Genomic DNA, 23,592 nt, shown 5'->3' with positions numbered 1-23,592 from the left:
AGGTCTGCCTTCAGTGTTTCCTGCCCCTCAGCCTCCTTCTACTACGAGGACATGTTTAGGGAGACATATCATTATATATAGGAGTCAATGTGTGCATTTGCATTAGGGTTCCTGTGTAAAACTAGGTGAGATAAGACGCTCCAATTTCCTGTCCGATATTTGCTTTCTCCGCCCGGCGCTTTATCAATGCTGATAGGCGACGGAAAAAAAACCCACTACTGTTTGAAAAATAGAGAAATAGAGGTGTGTGTGTGTGTGTGTGTGTGTGTGTGTGTGTGTGTGTGTGTGTGTGTGTGTGTGTGTGTGGTGTGTGTGTGAAGCGAGGATGAAATTGGAGAGTGATGAGTTTGAAATGGATAGAAGGGAGCGAGGTTAGAATGAGTTAGAGTGAGAAAGAAAATGAGAAAACAGCGGGACAAAGACGGGCTCATTTTGCCCGACCGCACCGGGGGAACAGTTCACCGTGTTCCACGCCGAACAATCGCTGCTGTTCCCGAGCGACGGCTCGACAGTGATGATAATGCCTCATTAAAAAGTACGAGGAGAGCCTTTTTTGAAACCGAGAGCTGCGGAACGTCTCTTCAAAAAAAAAAAAGGAAAGCACCTCCGTTAATTAATCTCCACAGATGGGACACGTTGGCCGCTTTCCAGTCGCTGGGAACCATCGCCGTTACTGGTGCATGCACGGAAGAAGAAAAAGGGGACTGTTGAATAATCCAGAGCCCGGGCGTCATTCGGGGGCAGAGCAAATGTTTGCCAAGTGAAGGAAACCCCTGAGGAAATCGGGAGTCAGGAACTGGCAATGATCACTGAAAGCGACCATCATTGAAGCGCCGACACACGGGGGGGGGGGGGGGGGGGGGGGGGGGGGGGGGCGGACGACTTAGCGCAGATCTGAAGGGTCAAGACTCTGAAGCCAGAGACGGCAGCGGCAGCTTGGAACACAGTTAAACTATCTCAGGGGTTACGTCACGATATGAATGAAAGAAGTCACTGTTTATGACTTCAGAGATGTTTTAAACCTTCAAAGTCTGTTGCAGTAGATGCAGAACTTGGTGGAAAGGTGGGCTTATACCAGGGTTCATACACATTCTGACCAATGTTCCATGACTTTAAACCAAATTTCCATGACAAACATTTAGTGAAATCTGGGTGTAAACAGTAAAAAGTGAGTAAATGTAGTATTTAAACTAACAATGAGAACACAAAGCATACAGTAAACCTTAAATGACTCAAATGAATGAGACAATAGTTTGATTAAAAGAATAAACATTTATATAGATGCCTGTATGTATGCCTGCTTATATTCTGAGTCTTTCTTTTAAAAGCATATTCATTATTTCAAACTCAGCGTAAATGAACGTCATGAACACATGAATATAACACATTTACAGGACTTTTACTACACTTTTGGGATTACATTTTTTTCAAGGACTTTACCAAGCCTGGAAATAACCATTTTAAAACTCCATGACTTCTCCAGGTTTTCCATGACCGTAAGAACCCTGCTATATGACCGTATGTCTTGAGTCTTGAGGGGGGAAAGCGAATATTGATATTATTGTTTGTGCCGACGCTCTCTTAGATGGCGTCGACACAGGTTTTAGACTTAGTAGACGGCTTAACTTTGCATGTATATTAAGCAAAATGAATCCTATTCCATTTTACATGAGCTAAATGCCACGAGTCCACACTAGAACCCAAACGGAGCTATGGCACGAAAAGAGCGAGACGCATTGGAAGTGACAGGCTGGAGTCAGGATTCACTCCCTTTCGCCACGCGGCCGACAACCCGACGCGCAAATGTCAGCGCTGACCTGAATAACACAAAACACACACACACACACACACACACACACAACGACGGACAAAACACCCACCTGTCATTGTCGACGCTCCTGAAGCCGGGGAGGATGTGCCGGAAGCTGGAGTTGCGGTCGAGTTTGGGTTGACTCTTGGTGCGCTTTATCGAACCCTTCAGCCGGCGACTGAGAAAGCCCTGATGGAGAGAGATGGAGAGAGAGAGAGAGAGAGAGACTATAAGACTGTGTTCTCTGCTACTTTGTGAGGGAAGTCTCAAGACGTCGAGCATCGAGCTCACACAGAACATGTGGACGCAGACGTTAGTAGATCTTCATATCGGAGTGAGAGAGGTCAAGGTCAAAGACTAAATGTTCCCTGAATGCAAAGAGACTACCAACAGGACCCGGACAAGAGATTCTCACAGATTTAAGGAGCAGGTCGGTCATATTTACGGAGAAATTAAGAGATCGATTACCGCACAACAGTAATTACGTCAACGACAATTAATTCGCCGGATACATAACGCCCCCTTTATTAGTTCTTTACTCGCTCCTCTCTTTGTCTGAGTCTGAGTGTTTACTTCTTCCAACATCTGCAAACCCCCCCCCCCCCCCCCCCCCCAAGCACCTCGCTGTCTCCATGGCAACTGTTGGCTGGCATTAAAGAGCGAGAGAATGTGAAACAAATGAGATGCGGTGCAGAAACGGCAGGCTGTCGCAAGTTTTTGAGACCAAAAAAAATAAACGAATAACTAAAATTTTTCTTTTTTTGTTTGTTTGTTGGAATTTACTGCTGGGGGGTAAAAAAAAAAAAAGATGAGGAAAAGAACGAGCGTCGGATGAAGAGTTGACGCAGCACGAAGAAGACGAAGGAAAAACGCCAACAAAACACCGGCAGCGTTCGGGCTCAGGTGTGGCGGCGTAATCCAATCGGCCGAACAATAGACGGAGCGCCTTCAGACGTGCACACATTTCACACACGCCTTGAAAAACAACCTCCCTCGGTCCCAGTCAGGCCATTAACACACCTGTATAATTACCACCTGCAGCGTGAATAGGTCGCCCCGGGCCACAATGGGAGAGCGATAATTAGAGAGCGACTCCCAGACAGCCTGCCAGCTGATCACAGAGGAGCCATCCAGCATCCTGATGAACAACACCTGTCATCTGTGAAGCTCTCCGGGCTCGGAGACAAAGACTCGCTAATGTCAGTGTGTTGCCGCTCGCTTGGGATCGTCTCCGCTCCATTAGCGCGTGACCCGAAACAATAGCTGTCCGACTTCAATGCCGCGTTCCTATTTTAGGAGGTTTTTCTTCTTGTGTGTGTGGAGGCTACTTGGAGGCTACAGACTTATAACAGAAGGCCTGCATTGGAAAACGTGGATGTGGAGTTTGAATAACGAGGGAATTTCCCAGGACGGGGAAGTCTAAAGAAGAGATGCTACAGGGCACTGATTTACTGTGTGAATGAAAACGAGTGAATGCAATTAGTAGATACTGAAGCCTGAAAAATGGGGCACAGCTTGAAACGTTACAAAAAGAAAGCCGTTGTTCATCGGGATTCAGAAATGCCGTGTGCGTAAAAAGTGGGGTGCAGGTGGCTCACCGTCGCTACCTGCCACCACTCAACTCTTTAACCAAATAAAATGGGGCTGAGTCACTACTGTTGGTGTGAATCCGCCGCTTCCTCTATTCTTTCCCTCCCTTCGAGCCGCCGCTCACCGTGTGTGTGTGTGTGTGTGTGTGTGGTTAGATTAGCATTGAACATTGCATTAGCATGTGAACAAAGACAAACATGAGTCAGACTGTGCAGTCGTCTTCGCACCCCCTCCTCAGCTCCTCAGAAACCCCGGAGGAGAGGCAGCGGATTCCTGACTTTCTTTCTGACGGCGATGATGGCTCTGCGGTAGAAAACCCGACACCCACACGCGCTCTGCATGCGCAAGCGGTGACACACACACACACACACACACACACACACACACACACACACACACACACACACACACACACACACACACACACACACACACACACACACACACACACACACACACACCTTTCCTCCTTGCTGGGTATTGTTCACAATCACCTCCGGATTTATAGTAATTCCACGCCTCCTCCCTGCAGGCCCCGGAGAGGCTCTGTGCCGGCTGCTGTTGGCACATATTCACAGCTGACAAATTAAAATGCTTCCCTCTTTCTTTCGTTCTTTTTTTTCCTCCACCCCAACATCCGCAGAAATAAGTCGGTGAAGAGAAACCTGTCCCTGTGGGCGAGGCAGATTGATCAGTGGCTGCTTGTTCTGTTTTTACTTCTCCGCTCGCCCTGATGGATGGACTCTGGAGAACGGAGGGAGGAAGGGAAAACAGAAGGGAGAGGAACAGAGATAGAGGAAGATACAACCTCCCGATGATTGCTGGGATTATTTTGCATTCCTCGCATGCAGAGCAGCGATGCGACATTATAAAGCGCTGCTCTCTAATTCAGTCCGCCTGTCACAGCCCCTTGCAGAGTTATTGCAAAGGGTTAAAAGGTCAGCAGATATCAACGGCCTGTTTCTTAACTTACAATCAGTCAGTAAGGATGACTGATGCCTATATTAACACCAGATTAAACCCCGTGGGAGACACTGGAAGCGCCACAAAAGTGTTAGCATTTAATTTGCCTCGACCGCGAGCTCATATGAGATGATTGATATATATATATATATATATATATATATATATATATATATATATATATATATACATATATATATATATATATATATATATATATATGCATGCAGGAAGAGAGAGAATGCAGACATATAGGAGACAGATATGGAGGTGAGACTAGTCAAGAGTAAATAAATAAAAAATGACAGCGATTGCTTGCTAGAGAGGGATGAGCTCTAGGAGCGGGCCAAATGGGAAAAGTGCAGCACAATGTGTGGGCGGCAGAGCATGAGTTGATAGAAAAAGCAGCAGAATGAAACTAAATGGGGGGAAAGCGAGGAGAACAGTGCAGCAAATGAGCGACAAGGTCGCCTCGGATCGGCGCTCAGCAGAGCGTCGATCCGCACCTGAAACAAGAGACGGTCAAACGCAGGAGAATTAGTTCGGTTTCCTCCCGGTGGGTTTCATCCTGATCAGAGGCACGACTCAGCATATGTACGCGTATCACTGAGGATCAATTTCCTGACAACTGGAATATATATATATATATATATATATATATATATATATATATATATATATATATATATATATATATATATATATATATATATATATCTGGGATGTGCAATAGTCACATCCCATATATATATATATATATATATATATATATATATATATATATATATATATATATCTGGGATGTGCAATAGTCACATCCCAGATATATATATATATATATATATATATATATATATATATATATATATATATATATATATATATATACTCGTCTGTTTTTTTGCGATGACATAACCGTTCATAATCTATACAACCAATGTGTGGAGGTTTAAGTTGTTTTCTCCACTGGAGCACACACGTAGTTATCTTGCCTTTTACTAGTTTATTCGTGAAGGGGGAGGGGCTTAAAGAGACAGAATACAGATATATTCAGAGAGACAGTGTGAGCAAAGTAACGTCTTTTAAATCATTCAAGCATTTGAGAAGTTCATGACATGAAACAAGAAGCTGATGTGGCCGGTGACGACAATGCTCTCTGACACTTAATGAGATGCATCATTGCTCCATTGTGAGGTAAAGAGATGGATAAATTGATTCATGGGAATACAGCTTCCCTTGCTTGGTTGCATAACATCTATAAAAGATCAACGATTCAATACAGGACCGTAAATAGTGTCGAGATCCCGCCGTTAATTAATTAATCCCCGTTTGGCTCCTGCGTGTCATCGGTCTGATGTAACGTCTGAACCTTTACGTCTCTTTTATTATTATTTTACATGCAGAGGAACACGATAAGTCCATTACAGCCAGTGCGACCTGTCAGGGGGCATCTCGGTGTCGCGCGAGCATTTCAATGAGCTCTTTAATTATTCCGCATTTCTACGGCTGACAGCTAATTAGTGGAAGGAGGGGACGGATTAATCTGATTCAACATGCATCCTCGGGGGGGAGGGGAGGGGCATTGTCCCGGCTCCAGAGGTCCATGTTTGCCACGCGCCCTTGTTTACACTGCAAATGTGCGTTAGCTTGCCCCGCGCGTGTCTGAGAGAGTAACGGGCCCTGCATACTCGATGGTAATCTCAGCCTGTCCGAGCCCATTAAATCACCACTGAGAGGACAGCTCAATTTCATCGCGCGGCTTTTTTTTTTCTTTCTCCCCCTCATGAAAATTAAAGCAAATGTTTGCAACGAGTTCATTCTATTCCCTCGGCTTAGCAATTCCCGGCTCCCCTAATGGGGGGAAAGGTTGGGGGAGGGCTGATAGAATCAGTGCCTGGACAATCAGCAGGGTGTTCCCTGCTTCCACATCCACCTCTCTTGTCCTCCTCCAGCCCAACCTGATGGAAACAAGAGAGGTACCTGTCCAATTAGCCCCCCTGCTATTATCTGAGAGGAGCAGGGAGAGATTGGATAAGGAGCCGAGTCACAATTGAGAATCAATCCAGCCGGCGAGTGCAATCAGCGGGACGGGGACGTGGCCGACTTAGATAAGGTGTGTTTGTCTGCTCCTTTAAACAAGTAGCGAATAAGAGGAGCCACCGAGTTGAAACTTTTGCATTTAATGTATGCACTCTTCTAGGATTTTCGGGAAAATTGGCTGTGGAAGATTAGGCTTTGGAGAGATTTTTGGTTTTCTTGCACGCCTGCTGGGGAGAAATTGTTTTTGCGAAAACGCTGGAGGATGTGTGCGTGCATGCTTGTATGTGTGTGTGTGTGTGTGTGCACGCAGCAACTATTTGTGTGTGTGCAGAAAGTGAACCCAGTCTCTGCAAAAGAACATGAGAGAAAAACATTTTGACAGATTTAGCTCAAGGCCTAGGAGGGGTACTTTAGATGTCACCACAACTCTTTTCACTGGAGGCAGAACAGTGAGGGCAGCTTTGTCGTTCGCTAAAAGAGGGAGAGAAGGTGGAGAAGACGACCGGCCGCCCCACACACACACACACACACACACACACACACACACACACACACACACACGTCTTCCTGTTTGCATTGTGTGCCGCCACGCCGGTATCCAACCCATCCATCCGCCCGTCAAACATATCCATTTAAACTGGCATTCATATAATGATCGTGATCAAAACAATCTTTTGTTTACTTCAAAGAGTTGCTAAAGGGAACTTAGTTCCACTTAGTTCCACTTAGTTGCCCCCGCAATACCGTGGAAGTCCAGAAGGGGGCGGCATGATGAAATAGTGGGTGAAACCTTCTTTGTGCCAGAAGTTGCTGCTGCTGAGCAAAAAGCCCACAGAAGTGAGATAAGTATGTGATGGAGACGGGATGACTTTGCTGCTTCTTCCCCCGGAGAGTAAGGAGCTGCGGAACAGACACTTAATCAATATGTAGCCCCTCCATCTGACCCGGCCTGTCTGCTGGAAGCTTTCTGTTCTTCTTCTCTTTTATTTATATATCTCCTCTCTATATCCACCCATTGATTCCTGGTCACGTCAAAATAACACGGCTCAATGACTCAATTCACATTCATGAGACAGAGAAAAAAGACACACACACACACACACACACACACACAAACTTCATTTCCTCTTCTTTATATGAGCAGATGAGAGTTCGGCAATCTCTCGCTCATCAAGCTGCGGTGATTTTGATCAACTGCTCAATAAAGTGGAACCGGTTTCATGAGAGACTTTGTTCTCACTCTGCAGGCGGGTTCCAGTTTTTATATTTTTATTTAATGTGGGCTTTTATTCAGCCTTAGAGGCGTCCCAATGTGTCTCCTTTAGAGACAAAACACGAGAGCTGAAGAAGACAAAAATGATGTATTTTAGCCGTTAACTTCCTTCCTTTATATCCCGTACCTGCTTACCTGTGTAAAGGTACGAGGGCCGAGCGCTACATGAAGTCTGAGAGTCTGAGCTCTGCTGGCCTCACAGCTACTGTTTACAGTTCACCTCCAGGTTGTCATCTCCCCACTCATTACTTATCAAGTGCTAATATGCACTGCTAATTGCTAATTAGCTTGAAATTGATGACTCATAGCGGAATTTTTTGCTTCATTAACTGGCTGTTTATCTATTGGATTAAAGATGGCAGAAAGCGTACCGGAGTCGAGTTAAGAGGAAGATGACAGACAAAGAACTGTGTGTGTGTGTGTGTGTGTCTATGTGTGGAGGCATGTGTGTGTGTCTATGTGTGTGTGCGTGCGTGTGTGTGTGTAGATGGGTGTATGTGTGTGTCTGTGTGTGTGTCTATGTGTATAGGTGTGTATGTCTATGTGGAGGTGTGTGGAGGTGTGTGAGTGTGTCTATGTGTGGAGGTGTGTGAGTGTGTCTATGTGTGGAGGTGTGTGTGTGTGTGAGTCTATGTGTTTGTGTGTGTGTGTATGTGCATATGTGTGGAGGTGTGTGTGTGTGTGTGTCTATGTGTGGAGGTGTGTGTGTGTGTGAGTCTATGTGTTTGTGTGTGTGTGTGTATGTGTCTAGGTGTGGAGTTGTGTGTGTGTGTGTGTCTATGTGTGGAGGCATGTGTGTGTGTCTGTGTGGAGGTGTGTGTGTGTCTATGTGTGGAGGTGTGTGTGTGTGTGTGTCTATGTGTGGAGGCATGTGTGTGTGTCTATGTGTGGAGGTGTGTGTGTGAGTCTATGTGTTTGTGTGTGTGTGTATGTGCATATGTGTGGAGGTGTGTGTGTGTGTCTACGTGTGGAGTTGTGTGTGTGTGTGTGTGTGTCTATGTGTGGAGGTGTGTGTGTGAGTCTATGTGTTTGTGTGTGTGTGTGTGTGTGTGTGTGTGTGTGTGTATGTGTCTATGTGTGGAGGCGTGTGTGTGTGTCTATGTGTGTGTGTGTGCATGAGAGTGTGTGTATGTGAGAGTGTGAGAGTGTGTGTGTGTGTGTGTGTGTGTGTGTCGGCTCACATGAAAGCATGTTAAAATGATTCGCTGTGAGATGCAATGAAACGTCACACCGGATGTAAAACATGAAGGACGGCGAACATCAAAGGCTCCGCTCCAACACTTGAAGTAAATGAGTTTCAGTTTGGCATGCGTCCATCTGGACAGCAGACAGGAGACAGAGGAGCAGAACACGCGTAGAAACACACTCACAGTACTCACGGTGACTCTGAAAGGTGTGGCAGCAGTGGGCGTGGCCTCCATAGTGGGCGTGGTCTTGTCTGAGGAGCTGCCCGGCATGCTGCGGCGCCGGCCCGTCCTCTCCGGAGGAGACTCTGCAAGCACAGACGCAACTTTAAAGATTTGGCTTTGCACTTCTTTTGAGACACATTTTACACATTTCGGCAAACGCAATCGTTCCCTCGCTCGTCGAGAGTTACAGGACAAGACCGATGCCGGTCAAGGCAATTAGCATAGCTTAGCTTAGCTCAGGTCGGCGTAGCGACTGTAAGCAAAGGGGGAAACAGCTAGCTAGGCTCTCTCAAAAGTAAAAAACACAGAACCAAAGATCCTGACAGTGGTGAGTCAAGGTGTGGAGCTTTGGGTTGGCCAATGGACTTTTAGATACACACACACACACACACACACACACACACACACACACACACACACACACACACACACACACACACTCGTATCAGCAGGAATGAGTTGTTGAAGAGTTCTGGAGTCACAGACTGTGCATGAGTGCAAAAGCAGCAAATCTGGACACGTCCTTAAGGAATGTAGCATGTCTCCACAGACTCCAGATAGCCAACAAACTATCACCATGTTAGTCATTTGGTAAACTTGTACAACCCTGAATGGTGAAAGGAAGGTCGTTTGGACCGATGGATCTGTGCATGAACTGAAACCTTCGGTACGAGACATTCTAACAGATCACAGTTGAGTTTCTCACCAGAGAAGAACCCGGCTAGGTCAACACAGACAAACGTATGTTAAAAAACAAGCCGAAAAACATGGTTACATTATTTAAATGAGATCTTTGACTGTCTGCAACATTGTATCTAATGGAATTAGTGGCAGTGTGGCTCTAATAAGGATGAATCTCTCTCTCTATATATATAGCTGTACATATATTTCATTCCAGTTATTTGTATTCTATTTTATTTGTGTATATTTATATATATATATATATATATATATATATATATATATATATATATATATATATATTCATATATATATATTTTATTTTTATTTTGTATTTCATTTTGTATATATCTTACATCCCTGTTGCTTTTTTATATATTTTATCTTGTGTGTTTATTTGCATCTGTAAGCTGTAAGGCGCTACTACGACAACAAATTTCCCCTTGGGGATTAATAAAGTATCTATCTATCTATCTATCTAGATCTCTCTCTCTCTCTCTCTCTCTCTCTCTCTCTCTCTCTCTCTCTCTCTCTCTCTCTCTATATATATATATATATAAATATATATATATATACCATGGATAAGGGGTGTTCACTATGCATAAATAAAGGAAAATGCATGAATTGTTGTACATGCTGGTTTAATAACTGTCTGCAGCTGAATGAGGACTGTAGTGATCCGATGCTACAAGCTAAACATTGGAGGCACCAAACTGTGTGCCGAAAGTCAGATGACATTTTGTGTCTGGAGCATCTCTAATAAGACACACACACACACACACACACACACACACACACACACACACACACACACACAGTGTCTGTCGAGCTGAGCGGTGCTAAATTAGCGGTCTGCTGTTGAACAGGCTGGTCATCAGAATTAGCGCTCGCTGTAATTGAAGAACGAATGGTGGAGGAGCACTTCCTGCTGTGCAGAGCACGAGCCCCCATCATGCTCAGCCCAACGTAAACATAAACACACAAACAAACAGCAGACACGGAGCAGACGTCCTCGGTCGCACAAATCAAATCGCTATAAATGAAAAACCCGGAGCCATCTGTCCTCCTGAAGTGCCACGAGTCAAGTATGGAGTCTGTCAGAGCGAGTCTTGAAGGAGAGTCCGTGTCGAGTTACTTCGTCTTCATGAACGCATCACAAGTCTGAATCCTGACCTTTAAAATCACACAGACATGTCAACACCTTCTTTTTAAAGCTGTGATAAGTCTCACAATGCAGAGCCCAACGATCCAATATGTAGGCTTGGAACTGTCACTTCTAATATATAAATAAATATGTATATATATAAAATATATATGTATATATATAAATACATAAATACATATAAATACATATATATATTAAACAGATTTATATGAATAAATATATATTAAAAAGATGTATATAAATATATATAAATAAATATTCATTAAAAAGATTTATATAAATATATATAAATAAATATATATTAAAAAGATATATATATATATATATATATATATATATATATAAATACATAAATAAATATATATAAAAAAATACATAGCAATATATAAATAAATGAATATATATAAATACATAAAAAAATATATAAATAAATATATTATATATAAAAATAAACTAAAATTAATATATACATACATATAAATACATATGTATAAATACATATATATATATAGAAATACATATATATACACAGAAATACATATATATACACACATACATATATATATATATATAAACACACACACATATATAAACTTAATACTTAAATAATCCTATTTTCAGTTCTCAAATCAAGTTTTCAGGTTGTCAAGTCTCAGATACTTTAAATCTAATCCAAGTCAAGTGTCAAGTCTTTTAGTTGTTTTTTTTTCCGCTTAGGAAGGTTCCTAACGCAGTGAAATGATCTGGAAGTCTCTAAGTGGCAGCCTCGATAAGAGAGCTGAGAGCAGAGGAAAGGAGCTTCAATGCGCGCCCTTATCTCCTTGAACACGTTACACTAGAACATCCTTTATGTAAGAAAAGGAGAAAATTACACAATCCCTCTCAGCAGCCACTTTTATTCCACGTTCACCGTCGCTGTTGAAATCGGACACTATGGCTGAATGGGAAACGTTCTTCTTCTCCAGGGGGTGCGGTTCTGATTTGGACCGGCGGCCTGTGTGTGCCGGCCTAATGGGACCTTCTCCAACATCTAAATCTGTATTCGTGCTTCTTGAAACGTCTCAGTGAGTGGAAGCTCCGCATGAAATGTTTCCGAGGCTCGACTAGAAACGGCACAAAATGATTCTAAATGATGTCAGGAAATGACTGCGTGGAGAAGTGGGCACCTGGAAACCGGCTCCTTCATTATCACGATGCAGCATTTCATAAAAACGGTCTGACTTCCAAATGCGGTGGCATTGAAATGTCTGCTGCCATGACAACAAGAGTATTTAAACCTTTAGAATACGAAAATCATTCATAAATTTAAAAAAAAACGAGGTAATCATGAACATTGAGTCAGCAGTGTGAATTTGTTGTGTTTTTTTTTCTCTCGTCACAAATTATTTCTGCGCTCAACTTCGCTGGATTTACCCCTCGAGTCTTCTTGATTCCTTAACGGAAATCTCGCCGCTTCTACACAGCTGGCTGCTCCGAGCTCACACACACACACACACACACACTCACACACACACACACACACACACACACACACATCATTTAGCTGTGAACTAATTGCTATGTGAAATTGCAGTGTTTCTCTTCCACATGTTGTCACCATCTGTGTGTAATGCATCTTTACGAATGCATGGAAAATCCCCCGCGCCGCAAACGCGCTCGCGTGTCGCCCTGGCTCTCTAACCCCCGACGGCAAGGGGTAAACGTTTGCACTCGCGCCCAATAAAACCTCCATTAAAACACAACTTCCGAAACTGAAGTAAATCATCAAAAGAGCCGTTTAGCGCGGCATGTGGCGTCTGCTTTCAGGTTGTTAACACTCTGTAAACGCTTCCAAACACCGTTCGGAGGAGGCTGTGGAGCTGCTGTTGATTCGGCTATTTTGGTTGCATGGGAGAGCGTCTAGCAGCCAATCGAAGGGCCAAATAGCCAAAGGGCCAAAGGACCAAAGGGCCAAATAGCCAGAGGGCCAAAGGGCCAAAGGGCCAAATAGCCTAAGGGCCAAAGGGCCAAAGGGCCAAATAGCCAGAGGGCCCGCAGACAGCAGCTGTGAGTCAAACGGTGAGGCGTCTTTGAACGTCCACGTCTGGTTTCATATCGATTGTATTTCCAGTCTTTTCCCTGCGTATCGTCTTTCTTCATTTCCTTATCGTCCCCCTTCTCTTCCTTATCGAGGCCACAGGATTCTCGTTCTCCTTCACTTTTGTGCACTCAGATAATTGTTATCTTCAGACCTCCATATTCTAAATGTTCTCACGGTATCATCACCACATCATCTCCTAGATTAAATACAATGATCATCTGTCCTTGCCTCCTCGTTGCACCAACAGTCACACAATCACCTCCTTCTCCTCTTCCTCCTCCTCCTCCTCCTCCTCCATCATCATATACCCACAAATAGAGCGATCGCTCTGCCTTGATTCCACTCACCTCTAGGCTAACTCACAGTTGTTTAATGGGACCCTGAAAATGCCAGCGAGGGCCCTGGGGGACCTAAAGCTGCACAGACTGCAGAGATAAAAGTCACCTGCATTTCCTGTGTGCACAGGAGTGAGTGTGTGTCGCGGGTCTGGCCGTCAGAGATAGGGGGAATATCTCTTTGTGGACATTCAATAGAAGATGAACCAAAATGAATAAGTGAGTGTGAAAGGAATAGTTTTGCCTATTTGGGGCGATATCTCCTGCTACTTGTCAATCCACCCACCCATCTATCTCTCTATCATATCCAAAGCTCTTCCTTCCTTCCATAACATTCAGTTATACTGTGACTTTTAGGGAAAATATCCACTCTCCTGCAGCTTGTTGCTATCCACCCATCCATCCACCAATCAATCTGTTTAACCATCCAACCATCCACCATCCACCCACCCATCCATCCACCAATCAATCTATTCAACCATCCATCCATCCATCCACCAATCAATCTATTCAACCATCCATCCATCCACCAATCAATCTGTTTAACCATCCAACCATCCACCATCCACCCACCCATCCATCCACCAATCAATCTATTCAACCATCCATCCATCCGCCCACCAATTAATCTATTCAATCATCCATCCATCCACCAATCAATCTATTCAACCATCCATCCGTCCGTCCGACCATCCGTCCGTCCACCAATCAATCTATTCAACCATCCATCCATCCGTCCACCAATCAATCTATTCAACCATCCATCCATCCGTCCACCAATCAATCTTTTCAACCATCCATCCATTCATCCACCAATCAATCTATTCAACCATCCATCCACCTATCCATCCACCAATCAATCTATTCAACCATCCATCCATCCATCCATCCATCCACCAATCAATCTATTCAACCATCCATCCATTCATCCATCCATCCACCAATCAATCTATTCAACCACCCATCCGTCCACCAATCAATCTATTCAACCATCCATCTATTCGTCCACCAATCAATCTATTCAACCATCCATCCATTCATCCATCCATCCACCAATCAATCTATTCAACCACCCATCCGTCCACCAATCAATCTATTCAACCATCCATCTATTCGTCCACCAATCAATCTATTCAACCATCCATCCACCAATCAATCTATTCAACCATCCATCCATCCACCTATCCATACACCAATCAATCTATTCAACCATCCATCCATTCATCCATCCATCCACCCATCTGTCCATCAATCAATCTATTCACCCATCCACCCATCGTTCTATCGTATCCAAAGCTCTTTCCTTCCTGCCATTAACATTCAGTCATATAGGTCAGATTTCATATTTCCGTGGTCCTTCCCTGTGAGGCGTGCTCCATCCAGCGACCAGTGCCAGCTAAGCTTCCCTTCCTCTCAGACCTCACCAGCACCGGATATGACAGCTCGCGAAATGAGCAGACAGAAGATGGAAGCCTCCCATGCTTCTGAAAAACCAACGTTCGATAATTCCAAACGTTTCGTGCATCGCCATCAAGGCGAGACAAACAGGAAGACATCAGTGTGAGCTGTGCAGGAGAACGGCATGCTGGGAAGTGATGTGTTACAACAAAACCTGTGGGAAGGCAGACAGGCAACTGATAGCATCTGGGTTATCATCTGAGGGAGGACAAAATAAAAACAGGGATGGGGGAGGAACATTTTGCATAACAACCTATTTTTTGCTGTGGCCGTGCTAAAGTGCTGTGCTCATATAATAATAACGACAGTTGGCTTTTTCAACACATGTCCTTTTGCCTGGATCGACGTGCCGTATGATCTTTGTTATCGCTCTGTGATGACATTCACAAAAGGTGCTTGAAGCAAGTCGTCGTATTTAATCTGCCCGCACATGATAGCGGCTTGAAAAGAACATTCAGCGTCTCCACGCCGCTCTGCTGGCGTCACACTGGCCAACTGCTGACTACAACTTCCTGATGCGTGTCACATAAATCTCTTGGCCACAGAAAAGATGTCTACCATCTATTACGTGTAGTACACTCACATCATTGTTGCTTCTATTCATGTGACGTGTTGATGGAATATGTATTGGATACATTGTAGCCAACAGAAATTGCCACACTGCAATTCTGTTGAACCCTTAGCCTTTTTTTTCTAGCATTGGTTGTCGACATGTAGCGAGCTGCCATGTTGTACATCATCTTTTTTGGGGGCGACATTCGGACCGTATAAACTCGTATAAACTGAAAATAAAATGGTGGTAAGAAAGAGAGGTTGCAACTTTGGGATCCAATGGACCCCGAGGGCCAATGTGCCCAACATCCATTCATATATAATTGTTATAGTAGGGTCAATATGGAGGATGATGATTTATGGTCGTGTTTTTATACATATATATATATATATATATATATATATATATATATATATATATATATATATATATATATATATATATATATATATATCTTTATTTAAAAGGGACCATGTACAGTTAAAACATAAATGTCAGCTAATTCACATCTGTAGTTTTCTGTCCTTGTCTGATTGTTCGTATAGTTGGTTGTTATACTGTTATTTTGTATTCATCTGGTCTAGTCTAGTTTGAGGGAATGTGTAACTTGTATGAACTTAAAATAAAATGATTGACAGAAAGAAATTGGCACACTTTGTCATGAGCTACTTTATCCAAAACGCTGGAGGTCCCGCTTCAAAAAAGTTGAAGTTTATCAACTTGAATTACGTGATAAGACGTGAAGATTGAAATGGGAGAATTGGGACACTATTAATACCGATATATTCTTTGTATCGTTGTGAAACAAGGCGGACAAACGATCCAACCTGTGCGTCATCGAGCGAATGAGAATAGCGGCACATGTCCGTGGTTCGACGTGTCCATACAACCCCGAGTGCTGAGAGAGAGCCGCGAAGAGAGCGCAGAGTTCTTGTTTTGTGAGGGAAAATCAGAGCAGAATTCTCTCTCTCTCACACACACACACACACACACACACACCACAGGCTGTCAAGTTGTGTTTACTGTGTTCTCTCTACCTGGAGGACTCTCTTCTGTTGGTCCACCCCGCCTCTCATCCTCCCTCCCTCACCAACACATCACTTCTCTGTCCCCCCCTCCTCAAGTACAACCAGAGCTCGTCTTGACTGGCTGATAGTGCCGCATAGTGCCGTCTGTCTCTGGAACAGAAACTGTGAATTAATGTCAATCAACGATTCAATCAGCCAGAAAGATTGATTTTCCTTCTATATATTTTGTCAAAAGGCATCGTCTCACGGCGGGTATGCATCGGACTCTGCTGGTTATCCAAGATGGAGGTCACGAGAGAACAAGAGGCCTTGTGTGAGACTCTAACGTGTGAACACTGAACTGTGAGGACAGGGCTGGACTTTTGACCTTATGGGATGTGCCGTTTACACAGCGCGGGGATGATGGGGCGATAAAGAGGTGCTGCTCCGTCTCCGAGGGAGTAAGAGAGAAACCTCTCAGCGGCCACGAGGTGCAGAGACGGTCAACCGTCACTTAACGTTCTGCCAACATCCTCCTCCTCCTCATAACATCACAGCAGCCTGAATTTAGACCCGAGTCCAGAATAAACCCCCCAGAATGAATCTGAAAACCTTGTGAGGCTCAGACTCTTTCAAACAGTGTAAAAGTTCAGATATCCGTAACATCAAGCAACGCCACAGAATTTCCTTTTTAGCTGGATTTTGTATTTTTTCGCAAGCGCAAAGGATTCTATATTCGACCCCAGCGAGAGAGGCTGTGCTTCATGTTTAGTTTGGCACGCGCATGCCTTTGTCTGCAGAGTGTTATGGGAAGGCAGAGGAGAAGGGTGGTGGAGGAGGAAGAGGAGGAGGAGGAAGAGGAGAGTGGGGTGCAGGAGGAGGAAGTTTGTGTTTGTGCAGAGGGAGCGACTCAGCAGCAGCATTCCTCCAACAGGCCGCCTGCGATCGTACCTTCAATAACATCCATGAGCAGACACACGCGCACACACACACACACACACACACACACACACACACAAGCCGGTGCAGGCTCGGTGTATCAGCTGAAAACACACATTGCACAGAGCGAACAAAGTTGTTCTGTGTATCAGTTCTGCATGATTATTGAGGTTGAAATTTAAGGGTTGCTTTTTCAGTGCTGTGGACGCATTTCTCACAATATTTATTCTCATTCCTAATTATTTAGTTGTTGCATATCGTGGTATTAGATCCAGAGACTGTAATTCCAACCCAAAAATAAGAACTGGACTGCTTTCAAATATTGTTTTTGCTCTGGGAAACACAAGGAGGACGATGGCTAAACAAATGCGTGTTGGAGAAAGATCCTAACAGCACACTACAGCTCCTAACTACACACACACACACACACACACACACACACACACACACACACACACACACACACACACACACACACACACACACGCGCTGCCTGCTGTATGTCGACAGGCTGTTTTCAGGATGCGGGATGGCAGTGATCTTCTATAGTTCTTCAGCTATTTACCTCCCCAAATCATTCCCAGGCTCTGGCTCTGGTAATCTGAGCTGATATATATATATATATATATATATATATATATATATATATATATATATATATATATATATATATATGGATGGATCAAGGCGGATTATCCTGCACCTGTCCTGTTATTGGAGTCTTTCGGGTGCTCAGAGGCGCCGTGTCATCGCTCGTCTCCATGATTCCCCCGGCTGAGGGGAAAGGGGGCAGGCGAGGACACGGACCCCCCAAAACCCCCCAGAGATGAGACTAAAACCAGAACGTAATCCTGGCTGAAGCCTTGAGATGAGGAGGAGCGTTCAGGCGCTCTCACTTCAGCTGTGATCAACCGGGTCGCGTCTCTGCTTCCCATCATTTGGTCCCAAAGGAAATACATGAGAAGTACTTTTCTAATTTCTACAGTTTCATCTCTTATACTGTATATATATATATATATTATCCTGCCCCCTTGGCCTGATTCTGAATATTAAGGCATACATGATCAAAGCACCCAGGGTTGCCTATGATGATTAGCGAAGCCTTTGTTTCACTAAAACAAGACCTTAATCTCAGAGAGGATGCTCGGGCACAAACAGATCAAAGGGCAAATCTGTTGGAGAGAAAACAGGAAACGTGATTCCATTGGCCACGAAGTTAAGTTCTGAACTTAGCACTGCTCAGCTCTAAATCGCTTTTTTGGTCTCCAGCGTTTTAATATTTAAATCAGATTAACACTTTGAGACACACATCATTAACTCCAGCCTCCCTGTGCATACAAATGTGACTCGAAAGCGAACCATTAGGATTGTCTGTGCTGCATCTAGCTGCCTCATGTCTGTCCTCAGTAAACACACACACACACACACACACACACCATAAACAGCCTGACAGAAGCTAAGCATGATGCAGTGGCACAGATCAAAAGTGTTTCTTGATGATGACCCACTGAGAATATGACTACGTGCAGTAGCTGTCAGTGGTGATGCATTATTGAGTTGTTGTTGAGGAGTTCAAACACTTTCTGGCTGCAGCTCTCGTTACGGTCGTGATGTTACACTTTTCTAAAGCGGACCACCGTGTGCTTATCACACCAGTACAGTTGGACTCATTTGCATTATTGTTCTGTAATCGTCTTCCCGTCGCCGTTACACTTCCTCTGCTGACGCTGCGTTCAGTACTTCCTTCCCTTTCCTGTCATTTGTCCTCTTTGTTTTGTTTAGCCTCGTGTTTGGAGCTCCACTGCAACATTTTGAGAAATACGCTCGACGTAAAAGGTGGAGCCAGGAGACGGTTAGCTTAGCTTAGCATAGACAAGGTTCATACACGTTCTGACCGATGCATTCCAGGACTTTTCCATGACTTTAAACCAAATTTCCATGAGCAAACATTTAGTGAAATCTGGGTGTAAACAGTAAAAAGTGAGTAAATGTAGTATTTAAACTAACAATGAGAACACAAAGCATACAGTAAACCTTAAATGACTCAAATGAATGAGACAATAGTTTGATTAAAAGAATAAACATTTATATAGATGCCTGCTTATATTTTGAGCGTCTTTCTTTTAAAAGCATATTAAATATTTCAAACTCAGCGTAAATGAACGTCATGAACACATGAATATAACACATTTACATGACTTTTACTACACTTTTTGGGATTTTTCTTTTTTTTCAAGGACTTTTCCAGGCCTGGAAATAACCATTTTAAAACTCCATGACTTTTCCAGGTTTTCCATGAGCGTAAGAACCCTGCTAGAGACTGGCAACGGAGGGAAACGGATAAATCTGGTTTGACGGTCGCGAAATCTGCTTTTTTCGAGGCCGCACACGGTGTCCTTATCATTGTGAGGTTGCCAGGCAACTAGCGGTGACCACCGAAATGAGAAATGTTCAACAAGCAGCGCTCAAGAGGCGCCTCTCTGAACTTTCTGCCTGCTCCTATCATGAGATCTCGTGGAGGCAGACCATATAATGATTACAAAGGATGAACATACATGTTATGTATATGGAGGTCTTCAAAGGTACAGCAGCAGCACACCTGTGTGTGTGTGTGTGTGTGTGTGTGTGTGTTTATGCATCTGTAACACAGCAACCAGCTGCTGTTTAGGTGTAAATACGGGTCCGCAAAGAATAGAGTGAGATCAATGGAAAGAAAACTAGACGAGCCAGGGAGCAAAGACACAACCGCTGATGGCTCTCTATCTGACAGCATCCAGAGCAACATGATGGCGGAAAATAACAGCTCAGTAAGAAATCTGCCCGGCCAGAGAGAAGAGACACTCCACTTTGATCCACTTTGATCCACTTTGATCCACTTTGATCCACTTTTCCCACCAAAGTGTCTCCGAGGAGACAAACAAGTTCAGGAGAACTTTTCTATGGGATCTGACTTTACAAGTCCTTTACAATTTAAAAAGATGTTATGTTTCATACAAAGACTGCAGATAAAAAGAGAGAGACAGATTAGTAATTCTGTTTTTAAAAACGGCACAATTCAGAACAAAGAGTTTGATTGCATCGAGTCAACAAGTCAGAACAGACAATGTTCTCTCTCTCTCTCTGTCTGTCTCAGTCTCTCTCTCTCTTTCTCTGAGATAAGCAGTAATTTTGCATGTAAATGTCACCGACCTCTGCAAAAGAAGGGGAAACAGATCCAGTGTGTGTGTGTGTGTGTGTGTGTGTGTGTGTGTGTGTGTGTGTGTGTGGTGAACCCCACTGATAAAAGTTTTTCCATGCACGGATAATGACGCGCTGACGTGCACACACACGCTGAGAAAACAATAAACACATGAGCTCACGCAGCTGCCACCTGATCCGTCTCAGTGACAGCGCACACACACACACACACACACACACACACACACCGAGAGGGGCAGCGGTGACTTCCTCACGATAAACTCTGTCTAGCTAGAGGAAAGAAAAGCTGAAAACACCCTCTTCGAGACACATTTCAGCGATATCGCATCATCCGTAGCTCCGGGCTCATCGGAGTGTTTACTTGAGAGAAGAGTCTTATTGCAGGGGTTTGAATAATGTTGTCTCATCGCGTTTATGTGATTCTATACAAACATAAATATTGCAATAGTGGGATAGGGAATTTCGGGGAATTGGAAATATCTGTTCTTTATAGTTTTTTATCGTGATTTCACTACCGTAAAAGTTGGGTTACAAGCTGCTCCTACCTCCGGTCAGTGTCCCCGCTGTAGCAAGCTAGCAGCAGCGCTAGCTAGCTCTCTGCTGCTAGCTTGGCTACTGCCCGCGTCCCCTCTGCCCGAGTCGGGTGTCGAGCCGGGGCTGGTCCTGCTACCTTCGGTGGTTGTTGGGGAGCTAGCTGGAGCGCTAGCTGGAGCACTAGCTGGAGCACTAGCTGGAGCGCTAGCTGGAGCGCCAGCTGGAGCACTAGCTGGAGCGCTAGCTGGAGCGCTAGTTGGAGCGCTAGCTGGCTACAGTGGGGAGCTAACGGGGACACTGACCGAAGGTAGTAGCGGCTTGTAACCCGACTTTTACGGTACTAATGTTGTGTTACCAAGATACCTAGTTTCCATGATCGGGGAGGAGGGGTTAGAGAGCAGCTCTCCGCTCCCGGAAAAGGGCCGATGAGAGCCGTGAGACTGAAGCAAAGCAGATACGTTTGGGCCGAGGCTGTGAAGCCCAAAACACGGCATTGAAAGATCCCATTAAAGCTAAAAAGTGATAATTCTATGTGGGTCCATGCACGTAGTCATCTGATAAACCGTTATATCAAAATATTGATTATAGCGACTGGATTTAGTGGCATCTAGCGGTGGAATAGCAGAATGCAACCAGCTAAAGCTTCTACGTGTGCAAAGAGATTAGCGATTAGCTAACAGTGTCCGACCAGGAAACATGAATGGCACTTTTTCGTAGAGCCAGTTTTGTCCGTTCTATGCTACCGTAGTAGTAAACTCCACAAAGAGGACTCTGTATGTCGACATTAACGCCTCAATAAACGCAATAATTCTCATTTTCAGCTGATTATACACTAAATAAAGTGTTTCTGCCAAGAGTTCCCTCTAAATACGAAGCACTGGAGCTGGATGACGTGACTCCAAAGCGGCATAAGAACATCCTCTCCAGCTTCCTATTGATGAAATTATAATAGTCATACTGAATCCTGCCAGCTGATCCACATGAAAGCCTCCAGAGGGCACCGAGGCACAACCACACACACGCAGTCACAAGTCCGGGTACGAACAAAGCACGACCGCAACTTCTTTTAACTTTTCCCCCCCCGACCGCGGGGAGTCAAAGCGTGCCGCGTCGCCCTCGGCGGTGGCCTCGTCTTCATCTGGGAACGACCTCCGCTCGCCTCCGTCTGCGAGTCGCCGCGTTCATGTGCAGCGTGTAAAAAGCTTTTTGTGAGAGGGAGCTCGCACTTAAGCCACAGAGATCAAGGCGGAGAGTGTGTTGGCGTGTGTGTCAAACGCACGCATGAGTGTGTGTTTCTTTTGCTAACTGAATGACAGAGAAGAGACTTCAAAGCAACTCTTTCATCAGATAGAGAAGCAAACAAATCAGGCACCTGCAAACTCTGTTTGTCTCTCTGCTATGAGCACGGCGCTCTTTGTCTGTCTGACTACAGAAGACGAAGCGCTCTGACCCAAAGAAACTTATCCGGGAGACAAAACACACGATGCAAACAAACACGTGTTTTGAGTCTCGGCGAAAATGGAGCCTGAACATTTCTCCTTCCCGAGCTGTTTGCCTGGAGAAGAGTTTGCATCACGTCCCACAGCAACAGCAACAGATGCGCAACCGTCTTTGACTTGTTATCCTGGTCGGCAAGTTAAGTTAAACATTTCAGAGATGTTTCTGTTCTGTGCAACTTGAGCCGAGCCTCGGGGGCAGACTTATCCCCGATGACCTTGCAGTAGGAACAGTACTCTCAGAAAAGTGAGAAACTTGTGCAGAAAAAGAAACCAACTTGCTGCCTTCGAGTGTTTTTAACTCGCAGGCGAAGCGCCCTGAACACGGACACGGCAGGCCGGCACTTAGCTGCGAGCTGTCGAGGGCCGGTGGTGCAATTTCAGAGCAGCGTCATCTTGTGAAGAGTGACGGCAAACTGTCATCTCACTGTGTTCCTCATGAACACACACGCACGAGCAAAACAAACAAAACATTGGCTAGAGTGCTGTGTTTGCCACGGGTTCAAAAAGTAATGTTACTGTCGAAAAAAGAGAAAAAACACCACTACAGATCTGCAACGGCGAATCAGAAACACAGGCACTGGATGACAGCATCTCGTGCGCTTCATCAGCCGCGGTGCTGTGCAGGAACACAGGGAGTCTGGTGGTGTCTAGGAGGTTACAACTGCTGCGTGCTGAACTTTTTGTGTAGTATTTATTACCCCTGCTGGCAGGCGGCCGGGTGCGGCTGCGGGACCGGCTCCGTTGACGCTGCAGTCGGGACTTGCCCAGGAATCTGTAGTAGTACGAGGGTCTCCCGGATCCCTTCCTAGTGACCCCAGCCATGGCGGCGGTTTTCCACCGACAAGATATCTCTCGGCAGCACACGAGACAAGGTCCTCTGGAATCTGGCGTCAGTGCAGATAAAGTCCAGGCAACGTTCTCCAGGCTTGCAGGCTCCGACGGTTTTAATCGCAAACCTCAACTTGAGAGTCCTCTCTCAGACGCTCACGGCTACGCAAGTTAAAAGTCCTCTTTAATGCGTGGTGATCAGATCCCTTCCATCCTGAAACCCTTCCCCA

The 23,592-nt window shown here is 44.7% G+C and overlaps 1 protein-coding gene across 5 annotated transcripts in view; it reads right to left on the bottom strand.

The window, feature by feature from the left end:
* The window catches only part of LOC306751474 (disabled homolog 2-interacting protein-like), a gene marked incomplete at its 5' end in the record, with an annotated part of 83,451 nt that extends 60,095 nt beyond the window's left edge, over positions 1 to 23,356 (bottom strand). For 3 of the 5 annotated variants that reach the window (XM_079235048.1, XM_079235050.1, XM_079235049.1), the window contains 3 exons: positions 1,881 to 1,999; positions 9,056 to 9,168; positions 23,233 to 23,356. In XM_079235048.1, the coding sequence (XP_079091174.1) occupies positions 1,881 to 1,999; positions 9,056 to 9,168; positions 23,233 to 23,356 (356 nt within the window). Of the gene's footprint in view, positions 1 to 1,880; positions 2,000 to 9,046; positions 9,169 to 23,232 lie in introns of those variants that run through there. The other 2 variants (XM_079235047.1, XM_079235051.1) reach the window with 2 other exon arrangements.
* Positions 23,357 to 23,592: the final 236 nt, after the last annotated feature.

This window comes from Taurulus bubalis, assembly GCF_910589615.1.
Source record: "Taurulus bubalis genome assembly, chromosome: 19".
Lineage (NCBI taxonomy): Eukaryota > Metazoa > Chordata > Actinopteri > Perciformes > Cottidae > Taurulus > Taurulus bubalis.
This window is presented reverse-complemented; position numbering and strand designations above follow the sequence as displayed.